At 42.8% G+C, this 24184-nt stretch overlaps 1 protein-coding gene across 2 annotated transcripts; it reads left to right on the plus strand.

Moving 5' to 3' along the window:
- The first annotated feature begins 10150 nt into the window (after positions 1-10150).
- Positions 10151-23038, plus strand: NFYB (nuclear transcription factor Y subunit beta). 2 transcript variants are annotated; one of them, XM_053406369.1, is made up of 7 exons: positions 10151-10289; positions 15253-15346; positions 17326-17456; positions 18018-18215; positions 20346-20424; positions 21842-21921; positions 22128-23038. In XM_053406369.1, the coding sequence occupies exons 2-7, from the start codon at positions 15253-15255 to the stop codon at positions 22158-22160; spliced, it is 615 nt and encodes a 204-aa protein (XP_053262344.1). In that variant the 5' UTR covers positions 10151-10289; the 3' UTR covers positions 22161-23038. The 2 variants fall into 2 exon arrangements, with proteins under 2 accessions (XP_053262344.1, XP_053262345.1); XM_053406370.1 differs by lacking the exon at positions 10151-10289 and adding an exon at positions 11295-11411.
- The last annotated feature ends 1146 nt before the right edge of the window (positions 23039-24184 follow it).

The following is a 24184-nucleotide window of genomic DNA, read 5'->3' on the forward strand; positions in this document are numbered from 1 at the left end:
GAATATAATTCTCCATAAAGAATAGGACTCAAAAGACCCATAGCACCTATTTCCTTGAGTTCTATGGCACTGCAAAGTTTGCAAATGGAGCAAACCTAGGAACCTTGGATTGCAGAGCGGTGAATGTTTTCATAGTTGCAGTTGACAGCTGGAATATACCAACAAAGTCAGGGATGGGGACGTTTCCCCCAGATGTTGTTAGACTCTAAATTCCACCCGCATGGCCAGTGGTGAGAGGTGAGGGGAACTGTAGTCCAGCAACACCTGGAAGGCCACAAATTCCTCACTCCTGAACTTCAGTTCTACTAACCCTAGTACAGGCCTATAAACTTAGCATTACATGCAGATGCAGCCATATCATAAGATTTCAGGTTTAAATGGAAGAGGGTGAATGGAATCTAGCCCAACATTGTCTAATCTGACTGGCAATGGATGTCCGGCATCTCAGGCCAAGCTTCGCCCCTGCCCACCTCCTGCTAGGCTGATCCTTTTAACCGGAGATGGCAGCAACTGAACCTGGGTCCTTCTACATGCTAGCATGTGCTCTACCACTAAGCAATGTTCCATCTCCATGCCTCTTCCACTTTGAGGCTCACTTGGTGAGACTGAGGCAGTCACTGCCTCTCAACCAGCCCCACACTATCAAACCACGTATTTCACCTACATGTAATAAACACAAATCAACACACTTTTTTGGTTTTTTGTTTTCACTGCCAAGTTTCCTGTGTTGCATGCTACTGGAATTTTGCAAGTAAAGCTTTTTGTGCTATGGTGATTGAATGCTGAAGAACTGCACCTCTTGAATTGCAGCCTATCATGCCACTGAGAAATCTTAATGGGGTTCAGAGGCTGAGGTTAACAATCATCTCTGCCTTTAGTTCACAAATCCCTGGTGGAATCTAGACACATATTTTTTAAAAAAAAAAGTTGTGAAAATGCTTTTTTAAAAAACGTTTTGAAAAATATATTGAATTTGCCATAGCTCACCATCACCATCTAGTGTCACATTTGTATAATGCACTTTACAACACACTTAAAAGTTTTATTTGCGGCTGTATAGCTGAGTCCCCTCTCTTTCCTTAGCTGTCTATCTGCATTATGAAGCTAATAAAACTGGCCTACTTCATAGGGTGGTTGTATGGATTAGGAAGTGATAACAATGCAATTATGATTATGATATTTATTTATATCCTGCCTTTTCCTCAGACTGAAACTCAAGGCAGCTTACGCAAATTAAAACACAGATAAAACACAAAAAGCTAAAACCATATAAAAGATAATAGTGATTGGACATGAAAATCACTTAAAAAGTAATTAAACTATAACAGAATTAAAACAATATGCAAACAAATCTATTAAAATAAATAGTAAAAACTCCACAGCAGTATTAAAAGTGTTTTTCCAAACAAACAAACAAACAAACAAACAGGCAGGTGCCCTTCTGGAGGAAGTGGGTCTTATTCCTAAGTAAACTTATGTACGATTGCACTACAAATGCACTACAGTGGTACCTTGGGTTACATACGCTTCAGGTTACATACGCTTCAGGTTACAGACTCCGCTAACCCAGAAATAGTACCTCAGATTAAGAACTTTGCTTCAGGATGAGAACAGAAATCATGTTCTGGCGGCGCTACGGCAGCAGGAGGCCCCATTAGCTAAAGTGGTGCTTCAGGTTAAGAACAGTTTCAGGTTAAGAACGGACTTCCGGAACGAATTAAGTACATAACCAGAGGTACCACTGTATTACCAACTTCATGCGCTCCAAATCCTAGAATTATAGAGTTGGAAGGAACCCTGTTGATTATCTGGTCCAACCCCCTGCAGTGCAGGAATATGCAGCTGTCCCATACAGGGATTGAACCTGCAATCTTGGTGTTATCAGCACCACACTGTAATCAGCTGAGCTATCCAGGCAGGATAACATGGGCACCTGTCACAAAACGAATACCACATGTAAAGGCAGAAAAAGAGACAGGACCGCAACATGATGAAACCTGCAACCTTAGACTTATCAGCACCCTGCTCTAACCAAACTGAACTATCCAGGCTCACAACACCCCTCAGCCCCAGCCAGTACATGCTTACAGGGGTGATGGGGTTTGTCCCCCAAAACATGTGGAAGACACCGGTTTGGCAAATGCCTGTGGTCTGCAAAGCAAACCACAAACCTAAGTGAAGCACTGCTTTGATTTATCACCCTGAGACTTTCAATGGGCGACTTCTTTGGGCTCACTCTTTCTCTCTCTCACTTTGCCTCATGGGGTTGCTGCAAAAGGTAAAAAGGGGACGGGGAAGGAGGAAAATAACTTTTTATGTTGCACCCAGTCCTTTAGGACAATATTTTTTTAAAAAATGCATAAATTAATGAGCTGATTAACAGCTTTTTTAAAAATCTCTTAAGTGGTGGACGATGTCCAAAAAATAAAAAATATTACTGAAACAGAAATAAAGAGGTCCAAAAAATGAATGAAGTTGAATGCCAACAAAACACACCCACACTAACCAATAAAATATTAGTAAAATGATAACCAATAAAAAATCTAAATGGGAAAGGATGCTAAGTGAACCCGGAATATCCCTTCCGTCACTCCGAACGAAGAGCAAGAAGAAGTCTAGGCTTTACCCACCTGGGGCGGGCGGGGCTTTTGCCCTGGGGTCGCGGCTGGCGGTGCCCGCGGGCGCCTGGCGAACCACTTTGCCTTTCCTCACTGAGCTGCCCATGGCGATCCTCTGGCCGCCCCAGCACTCGCAGCGCCCCCTGCTGGCCGTTGGGCGCAAACGCCGACCGGGAACCCAGCGGGCGCAGCTGGCGGGGCGGGTATTGAGGTCTCTCTCTCGTCTCTCCCTTCGCGCGAGCAGCAGGAACGGAGCCTCCGAGGGAAGCGGGGCCGCTGCAGCCTTGCAGCCTTTCCGGAGTTTCGCGCTGCCAAGAAGGAGCTACCTCGCCTTCTCTGCCATCGTGCCGGTTGCGATGGCAATCGGATGCCAAACAAATGAATGAAATCCCGGACTAGGGAAGGGAAGGCGCGACCCCTGCTGGCCTAAGCGGCTCATGATACTATTTTGTCAAGGGGAATTTACTCCAGACTCTCGGTGTTTTCTGGGAGGGATTCAGCTGCAAACCAGAACTTTAGGTTTGCTTATTTTGAAGCGAGGAGCGCATTAAAAGAGGCTCTGTCACACCAGGACAACAAATTCCGTTAAGCAAACAACCCTTACTTCTTGTGGTTTGAGAAGTGATGAGGAAATACATTTAAAAAATGGGATCAACAAATGACTAAAAAGAAGATGTGCAAACTCCCCACAAACAGATCAGGATGTTTTAGATTATATCTGGTCTTCATTGAGCTTTGTTATTCTTTTTTCTTTATGGTGGTTAGTGGTCTAAACCACTGAGCCTCTTGGGCATGCTGATCAGAAGGTCACCGGTTCGAATCTGCATGACAGGGTGAGCTCTTGTCGCTCTGTCCCAGCTTCTGCCGACCTAGCAGTTTGAAAGCACACCAGTGCAAGTAGATAAACAGGTACCACTGCAGCGGGAAGGTAAACAGTGTTTCCGTGCGCTCTGGCTTCTGTCATGGTAAATGGTCCCATAAATGGTTTAGTAATGCTGTCCACATAACCCGGAAAGCTGTCTGCAGACAAACGCTGGCTCCCTCGGCCTGAAGTGGGATGCCGCAACCCCATAGTCACCTTTGACTAGACTTAACTGTCCGGGGGTCCTTTACCTTTTACCTTTTTACAACAACCAGTATCCATCCTGAAAACCCAATTCCAACATCATGCAGAATGGACCTGTCTGAGGATGATATCTATGAGTTGCCTTTGTTAGAGTTATGTGAGTGGAATTCCCTGATTTGGACCATGTGCACAGTATGAACCAATAAGCTTTCCATACCAAGAAAGAGTTCCAAAATTTCACTGCAAACTGTCTTTAAACTTGTTACAAAATGTACAAATTGACACATTGCTCTTAAACAACCAGCAATGCAGTCCGGATTTCTTTAAGTTCTTACTTGCTGATATAGGCCAATAACTATTCTCTCTCTGGTGCAGAGAGAGAATCAGATAAGCTAGTTGTTTCTTCAATATGCTGGCAGCTTTTGAGAGAGACTCGCCCAGTACTTCTGGGGATGAATAATCCATTAACAAAAACACTGAAACAAAGGTCCCAACCCCTTAGAATCATAGAATCATAGAATCATAGAGTTGGAAGAGACCACAAGGGCCATCGAGTCCAACCCCCTGCCAAGCAGGAAACACCATCAGAGCACTCCTGACATATGGTTGTCAAGCCTCTGCTTAAAGACCTCCAAAGAAGGAGACTCCACCACACTCCTTGGCAGCAAATTCCACTGTCAAACAGCTCTTACTGTCAGGAAGTTCTTCCTAATGTTTAGGTGGAATCTTCTTTCCTGCAGTTTGGATCCATTGCTCCGTGTCCGCTTCTCTGGAGCAGCAGAAAACAACCTTTCTCCCTCCTCTATGTGACATCCTTTTATATATTTGAACATGGCTATCATATCACCCCTTAACCTCCTCTTCTCCAGGCTAAACATGCCCAGCTCCCTTAGCCGTTCCTCATAAGGCATCGTTTCCAGACCTTTGACCATTTTGGTTGCCCTCCTCTGGACACGTTCCAGTTTCTCAGTGTCCTTCTTGAACTGTGGTGCCCAGAACTGGACACAGTACTCCAGGTGAGGTCTGACCAGAGCAGAATACAGTGGCACTATTACTTCCCTTGATCTAGATGCTATACTCCTATTGATGCAGCCCAGAATTGCATTGGCTTTTTTAGCTGCTGCGTCACACTGTTGGCTCATGTCAAGTTTGTGGTCAACCAAGACTCCTAGATCCTTTTCACATGTACTGCTCTCAAGCCAGGTGTCACCCATCTTGTATTTGTGCCTCTCATTTTTTTTGCCCAAGTGCAATACTTTACATTTCTCCCTGTTAAAATTCATCTTGTTTGTTTTGGCCCAGTTCTCCAATCTGTCAAGGTCGTTTTGAAGTGTGATCCTGTCCTCTGGGGTGTTAGCCACCCCTCCCAGTTTGGTGTCATCTGCAAATTTGATCAGGATGCCCTTGAGTCCATCATCCAAGTCGTTGATAAAGATGTTGAATAAGACTGGGCCCAAGACAGATCCCTGTGGCACCCCACTAGTCACTCTTCTCCAGGATGAAGAGGAACCATTGATGAGCACCCTTTGGGTTCGGTCAGTCACTGAGTGGTAGCATAGTCAAGACCGCATTTTACCAGCTTCTTTACAAGAATATCATGGGGCACCTTGTCAAATGCCTTGCTGAAATCAAGGTAGGCTACATCCACTGCGTTCCCTTCATCTACCAGGCTTGTAATTCTGTCAAAAAACGAGATCAGGTTAGTCTGACATGACTTATTTTTCAGAAATCCATGCTGACTATTGGTGATCACAGCATTCCTTTCTAGGTGCTCACAGACTGTTTGCTTAATGATCTGCTCCAGAATCTTCCCTGGTATTGATGTCAGACTGACTGGGCGGTAATTATTTGGGTCCTCTCTTTTCCCCTTTTTGAAAATAGGGACAACATTTGCCCTCCTCCAGTCTACCGGGACTTCGCCTGTTCTCCAGGAATTCTCAAAGATGACTGCCAGTGGTTCTGAGATCACATCTGCCAGTTCTTTTAATACTCTTGGATGCAGTTCATCTGGCCCTGGAGACTTGAATACATCTAAACTAGCCAAGTATTCTTGTACTATCTCCTTAGTTATTCTGGGCCGTGTTTCCTCTGCTGAATCATTTGCTCCAAATTCTTCAGGTCGGGCATTGTTTTCCTTATCGGAGAAGACTGAGGCAAAGAAGGCATTGAGGAGTTCAGCCCTTTCTGTGTCCCCTGTTTGCATTTCACCATCTTCTCCTCTGAGTGACCCCACTGTTTCTTTGTTCTTCCTTTTGCTACGAACATACCCATAAAAGCCTTTTTTGTTGCTTTTAACCTCTTTAGCAAGCCTGAGTTCATTCTGTGCTTTAGCTTTTCTGACTTTGTGTCTACACGTGCTGGCTATTTGTTTGAATTCCTCTTTGGTGGTTTCCCCCCTTTTCCATTTTTTGTACACATCCTTTTTTAATCTTAACTCAGTTAAAAGTTCTTTAGATAGCCACCCTGGCTTCTTTAGGCATCTTCCATGTTTCCGCCTCATTGGTATTGCCTGAAGTTGTGCTTTTACTATCTCCCTCTTAACAAACTCCCAGCCATCATGAACTCCCTTTCCTTTTAGTATTACTCTCCATGGGATCTCACCCAGCACTTCCCTAAGTTTTATGAAGTCGGCTTTCTTAAAGTCAAGAAATTGAGTCCTAGTATGCTTGGCTGCTCCTTTCCGCTGTATAGTAAACTTCAGAAGAGCATGATCACTTGCGCCTAATGATCCTTCCACTTCTACCCCACTAACCAGGTCATCAACATTGGTTAGGACCAGATCTAAAATGGCTGTTCCTCTTGTTGCTTCTCCCACTTTCTGGACAATGAAGTTGTCTGCAAGGCCAGTGAGGAATCTGTTTGACCTTATGCTCTTGGCTGAGTTTGACATCCAACAAATATCCGGGTAATTGAAGTCCCCCATTACTACTATCTCCCTTCCTTTTGCATGCTTGGCCATCTGTTCCAGGAAGGCATCATCTATGTCCTCCGTTTGGCTTGGGGATCTATAGTAAACTCCCACAATGAGGTCACTGTTATTCTTCTCTCCCTTAATTTTGACCTTGTTGCAGCTTTAACTGCAAAAGCACTTTTTGGTACTTGTTGCAGTTTTCTGCAAAACAGTCATTCTGAAAATGCAAACATCCAATAAGTTTCATACACAATGCACGCAAACAGCATTTTATGCACATTAATCATCTATCTTTTACAGCTCAGTCCTGCAGAGCATAATGATTGGTTGCATATTGTTGTGGGAGAAATACCCACCAAGGGTTTGTTGCCGGCTGAGTCCATCTAATCTGCCATCATGACTGGATTGATCAACCAAAACAAAATTTTATTTCTTACTCAAGTATGAAAGGTGCAGAGCTAGGAATCAGGAAAACTACTTAAAATGCTAGACTCTCATGGCAAATTAAATAACACTTTTATACCACTTTGCAAATGAGTCGAGGAATACAGCTGCAGGCAGGCAGATTTAAAAAAATAAAATTCTCACCAGTCCACAAACTGCCTTGGGCACTTTCTCAAAGCCAGGCAGAATCACTCTTCTTTGTTCCATGAACTGCTGTGGGCAGCATTCCTGCATTGCAAGGGGTTGGGATAGATGACCCTCAGGTCCCTTCCAACAATTATTTGATTCTATCCCCTTTTCAATGTATTTTTTAGCTTAATTATTTCCTGTTGGTCTGGTCAGCAGCTAATTAATCTTTGTTTATGTCTTAAGCATGCATTCTCTGCATGATTGCCTCAGAATGGAATCTCTCTGATTTTTGCTTACAACAGTATATGAGAAAATCTTTTAGGTACTGAATCCTTTTCATCAGATGCATCAGATGGCTGGTATTTACTTCATATATGAATTGCTTCCTATGAAACAAATGGGGATAGAAGAGGGCAATCCAACTTTTAATACCAAGTGGGCCACCAGAGTACTTCGACACAGAACCCACGGGCCACACTGAATTAGATTTCCATAGCGTAAAATAAGTATTCGCAATCTATTTAATATTATTTAATATACACAATTAATGTTTAATTAAATAAATATAATTAAATACGCATTTAGGATATTTAATTATTAAACAAATGTAATACACAAACAGGGATGCGGGTGGCGCTGTGGGTAAAACCTCAGCGCCTAGGACTTGCCAATCGCATGGTCGGCGGTTCGAATCCCCGCGGCAGGGTGCGCTCCCGTCGTTCGGTCCCAGCGCCTGCCAACCTAGCAGTTCGAAAGCACCCCCGGGTGCAAGTAGATAAATAGGGACTGCTTACCAGCGGGAAGGTAAACGGTGTTTCCGTGTCTTGCACTGGCTCACCAGATGCAGCTTCGTCACGCTGGCCACGTGACCCGGAAGTGTCTCCGGACAGCGCTGGCTCCCGGCCTATAGAGTGAGATGAGCGCACAACCCTACAGTCTGTCAAGACTGGCCCGTACGGGCAGGGGTACCTTTACCTTTTACCTTTAATACACAAACAAATGTATGCGTGTTCGTTAACAATGCATGACAGATTTATTTATTTTTTAAGGTTTTAAGATCTTCTTTCTGGAATGTTGCCTAGGGTCACCAAAAAAGGCTTCCTGCGGGCTGCATGTGGGCCACAGGCCACAGGCTGTACCGCCCTGGTATAGAAGATTTTAAAAATCTCTAAACAATGGGATTGAAGTGGCAAGTGATTGCGAAACGTAGTCTGCAGCAATTCAAGTAAAGCTTAAACATATGCAAAATAAGTACAGTAACTTCACAATAGCACTAATCATAAGTGATAACACAATCAACTGAATCCATCATCTTCACCAATCAGATCAAATCAAATCCTGAAGGGAGATAAGTATTTTGATTATTCTCCCTTCCTGCCGGAGGGCTCATAAGCCCTCCCAAGCACATTTTGGGTCAAGAACATAAGAAGAGCCTGCCTGATTGGGCCAATGACCCATCTAATCCAGCACCCTGTTCTCACGGTAGCCAACTGGATTCCTGTGGGAGACCCACAAGCAGGACCCGACTGCCAATAAGCACCCTCCCCTCCTGCAGTTTCCAGCAGCTGGCATTCAGAAGGTGGAGGCAGTATATAGCCACTGCAGCCAGTAGCATACCTAGGGGTTGGCGAGGCAAGGTTGGTCCCTGCCAAGGATGCAGAGGCCTGGGGTGTGTGGGTGCAAAAATTGTGCCTCTCCACATCAGTCCATCTCCTTGCCAAGGGCACAAGTGGGGTGGCAGCGCTATACCTCTGCTAGCATAGGAGCCAACTCCTAGGGCCCGAGGTCCCTTTGACCCCACATTAAATAGTTGAGGGGACTCCCGCCCCCCCCCCCAGGTTGATGGGCATTGCATTCAAAGTGTGTGCACCATGTCATGTGACTGATTATGCACGGCGGAGGGCCCACCCCAAATATTTCATTCCAGTTGACACCCCTGTGCTAGTAGCCATTGATAGTGTTATCCTCCATGAATTTGCCCAGTCAAAGCCCTCCAAAGCCGATAAGACTTTCGAGGTGCCACCACAAGGCGGCAGATCCCCCCATATTGTATCTTCTTTCTCCCCTCCATTTCCTCAACCTTAGGGTTGCCACATGAAGACTCTCATTTTAAATACTCCTACTTTATGTTGGCTTCTATAAGTGGACACAGGGCCGGATTTAGGTTTGATGAGGCCCTAAGCTACTGAAGGTAATGGGGCACTTTCTATGTCCAGCTGTCCTTTGTCAACAACAAATTGTCACTGTTTTTTGTGTTGAATATATGCTATATGGTACTGTATGGACCTAATAGGTATCTAAAGCCATTTGCACATGCTGCCATGCAACCAGTCCATGCAGAATGTAGGCACCCTATATATAGAAATGAGCAAACCAGTGATATTTTAGGGAGCAGGCTAGCAGGCGACATCATAGGAGCCTAAACAACACCAAACACTGTTGATGTATGTAGGTTTTGTTTTATTTGTTTTTTATCTTATATTTTTGAAATGTTGTTTTTCTTTAATTTTTTTTGGGGGGGCCTCAAGAGAGTGGGGCCCTAAGCTATAGCTTGTTTAGCTTATATGTAAATCCGGCACTGATTTTACCCCTGAAAAAGAGGACGTGCCCTGGTAAAAAAAAAAAAGGACACATGGCAATTCTTTTGTCCCTGACGGGGAGGGGGGAGACGCCATTTCGGGGGGGGGAGTCCGCCTCAGGTGCCCAAATATCTTGAGCGGGCCTTGAGTTCTGACAGGAAAGCAGGACTCTTCAGACGAGTCCGCGCGCGCGCCCGTGTGTGAGCGCGCGCCGCCGTCACCGCTTGTGCCCGTCGGGTTGTTTGTTTGATAGTTTATTTATTTCTAGGCGCGCAGCTGTTTGAAAGCAGGAGGAGGAGGAGAAGGGAGGGAGGGAGGGAGGGAGAGAAGGATCCGGCCAGCGGCGGGAGGGCCGCCCCATCGCAGGAAGAGCCCTCCCGCGAAGGGAGGGGGCGGCGGCTGGCGAGGAGGAGGCGGCGCGGAGGGAGGGCAGGCCGGCTCCGGGAAGCGGTGCTCCGCGCTGGGACTGGTTCCTTCGCAGCCATTTTCTGTCCAACCAAACAGCCGATTTGCGGAGGGAGCCAACCAGGGCCGCACTGGAGGTTTGTGCCTGGCTCCGGCCAATGATTGGTAACCGGTTTCACTGCAGGCTCGAATGAAATGTCCGTCTCCCTCCCCGGGCTCCGGCGTTGCCGCCGCGCCGTCGCTGAGGGGACCAGGAAGTGCGGGGAGAAGGAGAAAGCGAGAGAGAGAGACAGGCAGACAGACAGAGAGGAGGAGGAGGAGGAGGAGGAACCGGGGGGGAAGGAAGGAAGAAAGACCGCGGCCCGGGCCCGCCCGCCCGTGTCTTTGTACTGCCGCCGCGGAGCGGAGGCTCTGGCGGCCGTTGCTCGGGGCCTGGAGAGGGGAAAGCGAGCGGGGGCCGTTGGCCGAGGCCCCTGAAGGGAGACGGGCTGTTGTGACAGGAGCTGACCCCTGGAAGAGGAGCGGCGGCGGTGGCGGCGGGAGGAGCGTGTCACCACACGCGGGCTGGGGGGGGGGAGGTTGTGTGTGTGTGTCGAAAGGAGCCGCGTTTGCCGCCCGAGTCAATAGCCCTCCCGAGGCGCCTTCCCTCTCCTCTCCCGCTTTCCCAACCTGGGGGTCGGAGGGGACCCCCGAGGTTGAGGACCGACCACCCCCCTCTCGACCAAGCGCGCGGCCCGAGCCTGTCTTATTTTTAATAGGCGCCTCTTCTACTGTTCCCGCGTGGAGGCCGCCCTTCTTTTCTCTCCCTCCCTTTCGCCGCTCTCCCTGCTCCTTTTCTCCTCCTGGGGTGGAGTTGGGTCTATTTGTGCACAAGGGCTTTTGTCTGCTGCTCGCTCTTCTGTTACTCCCCCCCCCCCACCCGTCTCCCTCCATTATTATTAATTTTTTTTTTGGAGGTTCCCTGAAGGGGGAATGGGGCGGCGAAGGGGTCGGTGGCTCCCCTCGCCACCACGTTGGCGATGGTCTGGAAGTCTCTTTCCACACACACGCACACACCCCACACAGTCGTCGCTCCCCCCCATGGTTATCTCCCCCCCCCCCCCCGCCTAGCCCTTGCACATGGCCGCCTTTCGCGGTCTCCAGAGTGGCTTTGGTTGGGGAGGCGGAGAAACGAAGCTGTCAAAAAGCGCTCGGCACGCTAGAGAAGCTGCTGTTTTTGTCTCGCTAAGTCCTGGTCGCAACGCGTGTGAACCCCAAAGGTGGGTGGGCTTGTGGTTCTGGGCTGCCATTTAGCCGGGGGTGGGGGTGTCATTTTCCTAGCTTCCACATGTTCAAACGTTACCAGTTACTTCTGTCTTGTTATGGGAGGTTTGTCTTTTGTCTTACACACTCCAGCTTCTTTTTCCATCCTCCCCCAGTCCCTTTCCTTGTGAAGTCTCCTTGTCACTGCATCATAGCTACCTTCAAGCCACCACACATGTTAGGAATGTGTTTGTGGAAATCAGAGAACACTGTTTTATAGAGTACACAGCCTCTGGAATTGTTCAATCCACAGACTTGTCCCTGGCCCCACCTGCCTAGTGTGAATGTACCCATCAGATTTGAATTGTTTGTGTGAATCCTAAGAGTACAAACTAGCTGGTTGGCATTAGTTCTGTGATTCCCCCCCCAAAAAAAATAACTCAGTCATAGAACTCTGTTCCGTTTTGCATACCATAACTGATTCCTCCATTTGTTTAATTCTTCTAGTCAAAAAGTCTGTTAAGGTGGAAAAACAAGCCCAAGTTGCAGTTATGTGAACTAACCCATTTTGAAGACTTACTCTTTTGTTAGGGCAGTTTGTGTTTCTCCTTGTAGATATATAAAGGCTTTAAAAGCACCCAGCAAAATTCTAGAATGAATATTCCCTGTATACAAAGTGTATGTGATCTGTTGATTTCCTGGGGTTGCCTACCAACACTGAATAGCATTAGCTTAGGCCTTCTGTAAACAAACTCTAGGTAACCCGCAAGATGCTGTATGACAATTCCATGCTGACATGGAATTCTCATGCAGAAACAAGACAGGTTGACAGAACAGATCTTGTATTGGTTGCCTTTGTCTGCTTGTGCGAACTTGTATGCACAACTCTGCCAGCAGAATGACAGATACCGCAAGCAGTAAAATACATAGAAAACAGTACATTGAACAGTTTATAGAGTGTCATGGTGCTAGCCAGCCATGCACTCTACCACCTATTCAAGCTTCTCCCCCCCCCCCATTTTCCATCTTATCATGTTGTTGTTTTTAAACGCTGTTGGGATTTCCCACCCCCCTAAAGATTTTTCGTACTGCAATTTTTGTCCCACCATGCCTGCTGGCACCTCCCTCTTGTGGATGCTGCCATTTTGGCTACATAAAGATTGCCACTTAGAGAAAGGTGTTAATATATAGAATGAGTGCAAAAACTTTTCTGAATCAAAAAGTATTATTGTATAAGGTTAAAGGCCTCTTCTTGCAGCAGTCTTCTTGATTTCAGCATGGCCTTAACTAGCCTGAAGGCAATCTGATACGTTCTAGTACTATGTGCTGAGTAGCTGCGCTAGAATTAACCTTGCTCATTAAAATCCTGCAACTGTGCCCAACTTGGGTCTAATTTTCTTAAGAGCAACATTCACTTGAAAATTGGGTGAGATGGCCTTGTGTATATTTAGTATGGAATTGTCCTGTAGTGAGATTGGTTATTGAACTGATGGTTGGAAATTCCAAAACAGGAAAACGTTGAAGTAGGATTAATTACTGGTTTGTTTGTTTGTTTGTTTGTTTGTTTGTTTGTTTGACACCTATTGAAATAGTCTCAAGGTGACATAAACAGTATAACCCACACCATAAAACATACAAATGAAACAAAATAATAGAACACAATTTAAGAAAACAATGCTAAAAAAAACCCACACCAAATATCTATAGCATAACTGGCACAATAGCCAGTTATCAGTAGAAAATAAATTATATTTTTAAGGGGGGAAAAAGAAAATTAATTATATAATCAACTCATCAAATGTCTCAGAGGAAAGGAAGGTATTGCCCTAGTGCCATAAATATATTAATGTCTGCACCAGGGCACCTTACTGGGAGCGTGTCCCATGAACAGGAGAGGTACAACCTTGTTGCCACTCTCTTCACCTCTCTTTGTTGGGGCACCTGGGCTCAAATGACAACTATGGGGTTCATGTAGGCTGCTGTCTGAGGAGATATTCCATCAGGTGTTGGGGTCCCATGCCATGTAAGTCTTTTTAGGTTAAATCCAGTGCTTTGAACTAAATTCAGAGACGTATTGGCTGCCAGTGAAGCTAGCCAGAATTAATGTAATATGATTAGACCGTCTAGACTCCACAGCCGTCAGGCCACTGCATTCTTCATTATCTGCCGTTTCTGAACTCTTATTCAGAGGCAGTCCCTTGCATAGCATGTTGCCTTATTTTAATCTGGAGGGTACCAGAATTGAAGCCAGGTTATCCTTGTCCAGATAAGGATATAGATGGGGTACCAGCTGAAGCTGGGAAGAGAAGGGCACTCTATTAAACAGAGAGCACTCATGCAGCAAGTGACAGTAATAGAATTCCCAAGCTACAAACCTGTTCCTTCAGGAGAAGTGGCACTCTGTTTGGAATCAGTTGACCACCACTCATCTGGTCAGAAAAATTGTCCCTTAACAGCATCTCTGTCTTGTCTAGGTTAAGCTTCATTTTGTTGCCTCTTTTATTTTCATAGTAGTTTTTCAGAAAGAAGCAGAATCAGTGACTTCCATCAGTACTAATCCCCTAAATGGCAGGTCTTCAGAATGTTGTGTATTTCTAGAGAAATTGTTGCATTTTCACAGTGTGATGTTTTCATATTGCTCTTGTGCTCAATGATTTCCAGAAAGCCAGAACATTTTGCTTTATTTTACCTGACTAATATAGTTATAAAACATAGTGTTTTATTGCATAATTTGAAAGTGGCAAATGCTTGAAAATTATATACTGAAAGTTCTCATTCCAAATGACAATTGTGATATAAGATATCTGTAGACAACTAACTGATATTCTATTATACACAAGACATGCTGGCAGTGGCCTCATTATAGGCCTCTGTACAGTATCCATCAGTAGGGCTATTTCATGTAACTAAAGAAGGGTCACTTTCAACTCATGAAAGCTCATTTTCTTATTTGGAGTCGTAAGTTACCTCTTCCAAAGCAAAGTCTTGGCTAAATGACAAATCCTATCAAATCTGGATTCTGTACAAAATCTTAAAGTAAATTATGTCAGGTATTTTCTTCAGCTTTTGCCTCAGCTGATAACTTTCTTATGTCAGAAAAAGTTGGGTGAATGAAACTTGATTTAAAACAAGGATTCTAGGATAGTGGTTGTCATCTTGCCAACAGTGGTACATTGGATCAGATTTAAATAATGGCATGTTAGACAGGAGGATGCTGAAGTTGCACTCTGTTATAATAGGTAGATCCTTGAGAGAAAGCACTAGCTGTATAGTTTTTATTTAAACTTGATGGTTATGCTGAAGCAAAGCCAAAGCATTAAAGAGGTCATCCAAACTTATTAATATTTAACAGAAATAAACTCAACATTGTTTAATGAAAAATTGTTGGTAACTTCATAAACATTGTCCCCTATTATACATAATATAAAACTGGTAACATCTCTCAGAAGTATTCAATTATTTAGATAATTAAAACATTTTCAAGTGTAGCCCTTTAATCTTCAGCAGTGTGTATTTTGCAGCCCTTGTATATGATCTGCCTCCCCTGAACCTCTGGCTCTCTGTGGGTAGTTGCCTTCTTCACAGACATAAAGTGTTTTTGGATAATAAAAGCTTCATATTATTCATAAATAATAGAAGTACTGCTATACAGTACACTAAAAGTCTTCAGTAGAAGGCTTAGTTTGAATAATGAGCTATTATGTTTTAGGCAGCAAAGATCATGTGTAGTGGGCATGCAATACTATTTATATTTTCAGATCTCAGGTATTTCAATCAGAAATATGTACTCAGATTTTTAAGAACAATATGCTTAGTCAAGTGGAGTGGACTGTTCTAACCTCGATCCTTTTATTCCAGATGGATGGTGATAGTTCTACAACAGATGCTTCTCAGTTAGGAATTGCTGGAGACTATATTGGTGGTAGTCACTATGTGATACAGCCTCATGATGGTAAGTAATGTATTGGTCAAAGACAGTGTCCATTCTTATTGTCATTTTTCACATTGCAGGTTGCAGACATGTAGAAGAGGCGTGACTGCAGCCCTGTGAAAATGTATCATAGTCTGTAAAAGAAGACCATATCATAAGACTCATTCACAGCTCTGTATTAAATTAATAGCTCTTATATGAGACCATTGCTCAGCAATGATTAAATTAATGTATACCATGTAGTACTTGTGTGCCATATGCTTCAATCCTGTGCACATTTCCTTGGGCTCAAGCCACATGGAACCTAATGGGTGCTATCAGTTGTTGGTCATACTTAAGTCCATTGATTTCAGTGGATCTATGTTTAGTATGACTTACTGGTAGTTGGGTATCACCCAGTGGGACATATTTCATGAGTAGCATTGTGTTGCAAGTAATGTGAGAAAAAGCTCATATTGGTACTGAACCAATCTTTTTATTTAAACAATATTTTAAACAGTTTTAAAAATAAATAAATCCTTAAGATTACCAGTTCTGTTTCTTGTAGATCTACAATATGTCCTAAAAATCTAGCTTCCTGGGATCTTGTAATGTAATATCTGTAAACACATAAAGAGTATAAAAAGAACCCTGCTGGTTTCAACTATCTAGTCTAGCATCGTGTTTCCCACACTTGTCATCCACATGTCTATGGGAAGCCCAATGGCAGAAGATGACTGCACTTGCACTCTCCAGCAAGTGTTTCCCAACAACTGAGATTCAGAGGCATCATGCCTCTGATCTTGATGGTAGCATACAGCCATGATGAATAATTTCTGTTGGTCGTCTTTTCCTTCATGAATTTATTTAATTTGCTTTTAAAGCAGCATGTATGTCAGTGGACAAGATCGCATATTGTGATAGCAAATGTGATATTTTCTTAATGGGTGTTTAATTTTTTTTAAATTTTTACAGTTAAATACAATTAGAACTAAACTAAAAGGAGGAAGGGTTTGGTGGGAGAGAGGGAGGGAGAAAGCAGAGGGAGAATAAGCTCTGTCAAACCAGTAGAATGATCTCTTCCTATTCAGAGAGCCAGTGTGGTGTAGTGGTTAAGAGCGGTAGTCACCTAATCTGGGGAACCGGGTTCGTGTCTCCGCTCCTCCACATGCAGCTGCTGGGTGACCTTGGGCCAGTCACACTTCTTTGAAGTCTCTCAGCCCCACTTACCTCACAGAGTGCTTGTTGTGGGGGAGGAAGGGAAAGGAGATTGTTAGCCGCTTTGAGACTCCTGAAGGGGAGTGAAAGGCGGGATATCAAATCCAAACTCTTCTTCTTCTTCTTCAAGGACTGGGCATTTGGAGAAAAAAGATGCAAGAGAAACTTTACTAACAGTTACTGTACAGCAGTTGTTTTGATGATGGTCAGAGGCTTTGTAATGGGAGGTGGTTTTCCAAATAAGGTAGGGTTATCATACGCCCGGTTTCTGCCGGACATGCCCTATATGCCTGCTCTTTTGGGGATGACCCATAGCTTTGTGGTAAAGTACATGCTTTGCATGCAGAAAGCCTCAGGTTCAATTGCATCTCCTGGTAGGGGCAAACCCTCTCTGACACCTGGAAGAATCGCTGATGGTCAGTAGAGACAATGCTGAACTAGATGTGTGTGTATGTGTCATACAATGATAAGCTATGTAACCCTTTCCCCCCCCTTTGTGCTCCTAAAATGTCAATTTTCAGCCCAGATTATTTTGACATGCTGGGATCACCCAGGAAGGCCAAAGAAAGAGAAAGGGTATATGTTTACTTTTTGTGTACATTTTTAAGGTGGGAATGTGAACTTCTGTAGCCTACATATATGACAGGTATTTAAAATGAGAGTTATCATAGCAAAATTGGCAAATGTGTCTTTTTTTTTGCTCTTCAAAATATGGCAACCCTGAAACAAGGTGTAAGTGAGGTTTTCAAAGGGGTACAACATATGAAGCTAATATTTGTGTATTATGCTCTCTCTTTTTTTAGATACGGAGGATAGCATGAATGATCATGAAGACACAAATGGCTCCAAAGAGAGTTTTAGAGAACAAGACATATATCTTCCAATTGCAAATGTGGCAAGGATAATGAAGAATGCTATACCTCAGACAGGAAAGGTAATAACTCAGAAAGAGAGCTTTGCTAGCATTCCATGTGTACTGTAAGAATCTTAGATTCATCATAGAATTTTTTAAAATACGGCATAATCATTGGGTTGCATTCAGTGGGGGTTTAAGACCAAATATTGAGAGCTCCTTCAGATGTGATGTAACAATGAGAGCAGGAAGTACAAGTGCTTTCTAATCCTCCACATCTCTAGCTGCCCAAAACAACTTTTGCATCTGCCTCTCATGGAGGGATTCCAGTCCTAGGTCCCCAATTGTTGCTGGACTACATCCCATCATCCCTGACCATTCTGCATATTGGCTGGTGGTTGCACTTCAGCAACATCTGTGGACACACAGTTAGGGAAGGCTACTCTAAATGAATGGCAGCTTTGGTTTTTCAATTATTATTATTTCTAAAAAACTACTACTCAATTCAAAATTGTCAAACATTTCAAAATTGAGGTAATTTTATTTTGTTGGCAGTTTTGCTGGTGTATATATTAGGGTTAATTCAGATTGGAAACAAGAAATAGTTTGATTACTAGATGATGCTGATGCTGATTATTCTAGATTGCTAAAGATGCAAAGGAATGTGTTCAGGAGTGCGTAAGTGAATTCATAAGCTTTATAACATCGGAAGCAAGTGAGAGGTGTCATCAAGAAAAACGGAAGACTATAAATGGGGAGGATATTCTCTTTGCCATGTCCACTCTGGGATTTGACAGCTATGTGGAACCTTTGAAGTTGTACCTTCAGAAGTTCAGAGAGGTTTGTAATCTTTCTGTGGTTTTACTTTACAACAGTTTGGAATTTTGTCTATTATGACTAATTAATGTTTTTATATTTTATATAAACCAGGGATGTTGACTGAAATTTTTATTTATATGAAGCCTATTTTCAGAATGTCAGTAAATGCTATTGTGTTTCTTTTTTAAAAAAAATATGTAATTTTTGTTGATGAACCAGCTGGTTTATATGCTTTTAAGGATTTGGCCTTTTTCTGTCCCTGTTAGATTAGTGTTGCAACTTAGATGGCATGCACTGGTCTGAAAAAGAAGCTTGTGTTTACTAGCTTGCTGCTTTTACTTCATGTTTTTATTATCACATGGTGCACTATTTAGAATAGCTTTATTTTAATGTGTCAAGTCCAGGAGAGCACATGGTCAAGCATCTCCACAAATTCAATGCGAAGCTTGAATAATCTAGCATTTGCATTCCCCTTTGACTCTTCTCCTCTTCCCATATGTTATGCAATGTTTCACTTCCTATCTGGATCTGTCATGTCACAGGTAGACTTTCTATCCTCTCTACCTTGCATCTATTTAACATTATTGTACTTATTCTGGCCAAGAGGAACAGGAGCTATTGCCCACACACTTGATCTTTTATTTTTATTTATTTAAAAACATTTTTAGGCCACACTTCATATTAAAAGCCCCAAAGCGGTTTATGACAGTGGATTAAAACATTCCTAATGCCTGATAGGATAGATGGGGGGGAGGGGGCAGCTGCTTTGTTCTTTGTAATCCCATAATGATGTGGGGGACAGATTGTGGTGGCGGTTCTCTTCATTGTCATTTTCTTACTTTCCTTCTTACTGTGGGTAGTGCTAAGGGGCAATAAGGAGAGTGAACTAGCAGCAGTGGGAAGAAATAGTCTCCTGAGCAGCTTGATGCAGCTCTGGTTGTTGATTTTTGATTTTACCTATTTATCTCATTAAGAAGCTACATTGCAAAATGTTTGAAACGAGCACTTAATGTAATGTGTAAAGAAATCTGCAGTCGCTTTCTGTGGCAGTAGCTCAGCATTGTTCATCCCTGCCCTTTGCTCCTTTTCACATTGAATGCTGTTTGTGTGCAATTTGTGCCAGCAATAATTCCTTCTTATCATAACGGGCTATGATGCACAGGTTAAACTGCTGCAGTTTCAAATGCACAAGTGGCAACTTGGGCTGCTACAGACATGCATCCTCTTGAATCTTCCTAGTTGTTTCTGGTGACACGAGGTCTAGCTCCCACAACCCTTTCACCCTCCTCTTTTTGGCAACCACTCACTGGAAGATGTATATGAGAGGTTGTGTTTGCTGAAGAACCATAGACCTCTTGCAATAAAAGCTGAAGGAAATATCACACACCTGTAATTTAAATATTGCTGTTAATTGCATTAACTGTGCTTGGATCTGTCTCTTGAGCTGCCTTTCCACCTTGCCTCATTTCTGTTCAGGGTTAGAACTCCAGCTGTAGTGGGCCTCCTAAAAACAGCTCAAGGCCATAGGCTTCTGGCACGACTCAGGAGGGTTCTTCGCACTTGCTTCTCACCCAAGGGGAGAATTCTGTGCGAACCTCTGGTTTGGCTAATTTAGAGCCTGCTGCATTCAGCCTTCGAGCCTCCAGATTGAGCCAAGCGTCCAGTTTTGACTACAAACCTCCTGACTGAATGCAGACTGTGTGACACAGACTGAACGCAGGTTTACTTTGCTTAGTTAGTTTATAGTATATAGCTTCTGATGCACAGCATCTCCTAACTTTATGCACATAGTGTAAATAGTTGTCTTGTTGTTTGAGGCAATATAAACACTTTATACTTAACTCAATGAGCAAGGAGTTTTCTCTGAATTGGCTAGCAATAACAAAGGGGGAAGATCCTGAAGCTCTGCTGCGCTACTCTGATGGTTACACTGCTACAGGTGTGATCTTAAAATGTTATCAACATTCACACCAAGAATACAGATAAAATTATTGGTGTACAAAATATGTAGAATTATAGAATTCTGTAATGGAGATCCAGGGTTTGAAAAACCTATTGTGTATAAACTACATTGCTATTCCAAAAAGCGTGCAATGATTTAAGTGGTTGAAAGTGCTTGTATCCTCATACAAAACATTATGCTTTTTCAAGGCCATGAAAGGAGAAAAGGGTATTGGAGCAGTTACCACAGCAGATGGCCTTAGTGAGGAGCTCACAGAGGAAGCATTTAGTAAGTAACACTTGAAGTTGCTGGGACAGATTTTGCTTTTGATACTTGACACTTGAGATTGGAAGAAGCTTGTCAAGTATGACCAAAGGACTGCAACCTACCAAGTACTGCTGCCATGTGGTTTATGTAGAAGTCCATGAATGGTGCACTGAAATGCACTGGAGGCTGTGCTTTGTGGTTGGCACCTTGTGGATGGTTCATGCACATGTATACATCTCCTGAGTTCTATTTATTTATATTTATTCACAATATTTATATGTCACCCAACAGCAAAGGTTCTTTGGGTGGGTTACGCAACATGAAATCAGAAACGAGGTAAAGCTAGAAAGAGTGAGTAACATAAAAGCATGAAAAAACTATGTATTTTATTAATACTACATTTATATACAACCTTTCCTCCCAAGGAGCTCAAGGTGCAACCTATGGCTCTTAATCTCTGCCCTGCTACTGGCCCCTCCCACCAGCACTTCCAGCATTTTCTCGTTAAAACACTGTAAGGTGGATGAGGATGAGAAAGAATTACAGGTCTCAAATCACTCGGTGAGCTTCATGACTGGGGATCTGAATCCTAGGCTCCAGATCCTAGTCCAGCATTCTAACAACAACAAAATAGAAAAGTCTTCACCTGGTGCCAAAGAAATCAAAGTACATGCCAAGCAAGTGTCTCTGGGAGGATGTTTCACAACTGGGGTGCCACCTCTAAAAAGGCCCTCTCTCCCTCTCCCTATATGCCTCATTTGATGGGGGCACCTGAATAAGCTTCAGAAGATAATCTTAAGGTTCAGGTGGGCATATGTGAAAGAAGGCAGTTCTTCAGAAAATCTGACTTCAAGACATTCATGGTTGTAAAGTTAACTATTTAAATTGGGTCTGGAAATAGTCTGGATGCCAGTTCACATGGCACAACACTGAAGTAATCTGTTCTTAACAGCCAATCTTATCGAATAATTTAGCTTGGGGACCAAATGGACCTTTTTCACACTGCAGTAACCCAGCTGGGAGGTTACCAGGCTGGGCCTGTGGATAACTGTAGGAAGATTTAAGTTCCTCTGGCTTCCGTAAGATGCTGTTTGTATCTTCAGTGACCATTCTAGATCCAAGAGCACTCCCAAACTTCATGCTAGTGTAACTTCTTTCATTTTCCAAATTAGATGCTGCTGCCACCATTTCATTGTCTTGAGTCTAAATTTCTTGTCTTCACCCGAGTTTCTCAATCTTACCTGGTACCTTTGTTTCTCTGTTTTTAATATGCACCAGTGAAAGAGATTAGATTTCATTTGCAATATCAGGTGGTGGTCCTGATACACTACACTGGCCATAATACATTTTTTGTTTAACGGTGAACACATTAAATTTGGTTTGGAGTATCATTCTCTGTGGATTCAGTCCCTTAACTAAACTGCTTTCTTTCTTTTAGCTAACCAGTTGCCAGCAGGCTTAATAACTGCAGATGGCCAACAACAAAATGTTATGGTTTATACAACATCTTATCAACAGGTACAGTGCTTCCGGTTCTTTTTCTCCTGACTTATATTTAAATATTCCCAGTTTCTGCAGCTATAGCTGATAGCTACCAGACAGGTAATAAACAAGTCTAATGGTTCTAAATCAGCACTTGTTTAACAGTTGGACCTTCCAAATAAATGCATGTGCTTCTATTGTAAATGGTTGAAATTAATCTTACTTTGTTTTGCACTCCCTAGATCTCTGGTGTTCAGCAAATTCAGTTCTCATGATTTGAAGATGGCTTTGGATTTGGGAACTTGAAAGAGATGGGCAAGGAAATGGGAATGCTGAAAGGGAGGAAAACTTTGGTTTAAAATGGCTGGTGAGAAGAAAAATGTCACTTTGTATATATAATAGCTGTAATGTAGCTGCCTGAGGCTTGACTAATTGAGGTGTGAACTCTGACTCAAACCTTTTTTCATGAATGATTTTAAAAGAAATTGGATTTTAAAGGTATTAAAGTATTTTTGTTTTGTACAAGAGTTTGTTGCTCTGTATAACTCCTGTATGCATTGTATATTGCAATTTACTACTGTCAGAGATTTGTAGACAGTTTCTTATTTTCATATTGAATCATGTTACTTTTGTAATTCAAGTAAACAGCTGGGTAATTAATTCAAGTTTACCCTTTGAATAAAACATAAGGGTACAGTTCATTTTGAATGCAAGTTGCCTTTATTATAAAAAATGAGATTTTGTTTTGTAACTGTCTTGCATGACTAAAGTTGCGTTAACATATTTATTAATATTTCGACTTTGAAAGGGAATTCCTCAAGCGCCAGCAGTTCAAAAGAAGTGCTCCCAGTGTTTTAATGTAATGATTGAATTAATGTGAATCCGGAAGTATCCAGTCTCTAGAACTTAGCATTAGAAGCTTGGGACATAATCTACCAAGAACTGCTTTGCACATGTTTTCACAAGACAATAACTGTCTTCTGCAGGGCTAGTTCTGTGGATTGCCTGGTGCCCCATAACAGTGTTAACTGTACATTGTAGTGCAGTCCCTATTTTGCAACAACTAGAAGTATGTAGTAGAGTTTCTTTTGTTGATTCCATTGACTTAGGGGCATTCGTCTCACTGCTTTTGAAATAAACCCTTTTTAAGTTATGATCTCTCTTCATAAAAGCCAAATTCTCTTTACTCATTTGCAACAGTTTGATAGTCTTTTGGTAATTCATCATTATTCTCTAAACTTCTCCATTTCCATGCTTGATGGAAATTCTGAACTGTTTATAACATCTGTGGAGTGTGTGGGTGTATGCTTGTGTCTGAATGGATCTGAAATGGAAGACTTCAGTTTGCACTTGGCTGATGGTTTCCTGTCTTTGCAATAAACTGCCATATACCTAAATAATATTACTTAATTTTGAATATGAACAGATTGTGCCAAAGACCACCTGTTCTGGTACATTTAGTATCTAGATGGGGGGGGGGTGAATATTTTGCTGGTGCAACATTATACTGTTGCTATTAAGATAAAACTGCTAGCTTTAGCCACCCTATAGCTCAAAGCAATTGCTAGGCATAGGGGTGTGGAATCTTGATTCTCTTACCCGGCTTTCTGGAAGCTTTGAGCAATAGTCCTACTGGTCAGAGGCCTTGTACTAGGATTAATTGCTGACTTGTTTCACATATTTTATGAATTATGTATTGGAGCTAAAATTCAAATGCTGCCTCAGGTCCCACATACCCCAAAAATGCAGGTGATGCACTTGACAAGGCATGGGAACTTAACAAAAAGTGAAGTTGGCCTCAGTAGGACCCATCCATAGCCAGTATGGCCCTTTTCATAATGGAGGCTAGGACAAAGCAATTAAGTTATGTGTATGATGAGAATTATATATATGCTGCAATGCTCCCCATAGTAAGTATGGGGAGACTTCTGTAGAAGGACAGAACTTTCAGCCAACTATAATTCTTGTCTGATATTTTATATGGAAAATGTAAATCTAGAATTCAAGTGTTCAGCAGCTTCCACGACAGGGTAGTTAATGTTATTAAAACACTACTTTCTGTAAACCATCCCCCATAGTTAAATAGGAAGTTAAGTCGAGTGTTTGTTTTTATTCACCACTTGCTTTCAGGAACCTGTAGATAGAGTATACTTTAAAACAAATAGGTATGACAGTCTGAAGAACTGTTATGTCTAGAACCCTGATGTGCAAACTGCCATCTTATTTTCCTGGAATATGTCGTTATATACTGTCCCTCTTGCTGTTTTTATCAGATGACTCCTGAGCTACTGTGTAAAAC

Source organism: Podarcis raffonei, chromosome 10 (assembly GCF_027172205.1).
Source record: "Podarcis raffonei isolate rPodRaf1 chromosome 10, rPodRaf1.pri, whole genome shotgun sequence".
Taxonomy (NCBI): domain Eukaryota; kingdom Metazoa; phylum Chordata; class Lepidosauria; order Squamata; family Lacertidae; genus Podarcis; species Podarcis raffonei.

Excerpts from the sequence above, each read along its gene's own strand:
- NFYB (XM_053406369.1), top strand. The coding sequence starts at position 15,253 with ATGGATGGTGATAGTTCTACAACAGATGCTTCTCAGTTAGGAATTGCT. Across the intron at positions 17,457-18,017 it reads CTATACCTCAGACAGGAAAG|ATTGCTAAAGATGCAAAGGA; the intron begins GTAATAACTCAG and ends TGATTATTCTAG. Across the intron at positions 20,425-21,841 it reads GCTCACAGAGGAAGCATTTA|CTAACCAGTTGCCAGCAGGC; the intron begins GTAAGTAACACT and ends TCTTTCTTTTAG.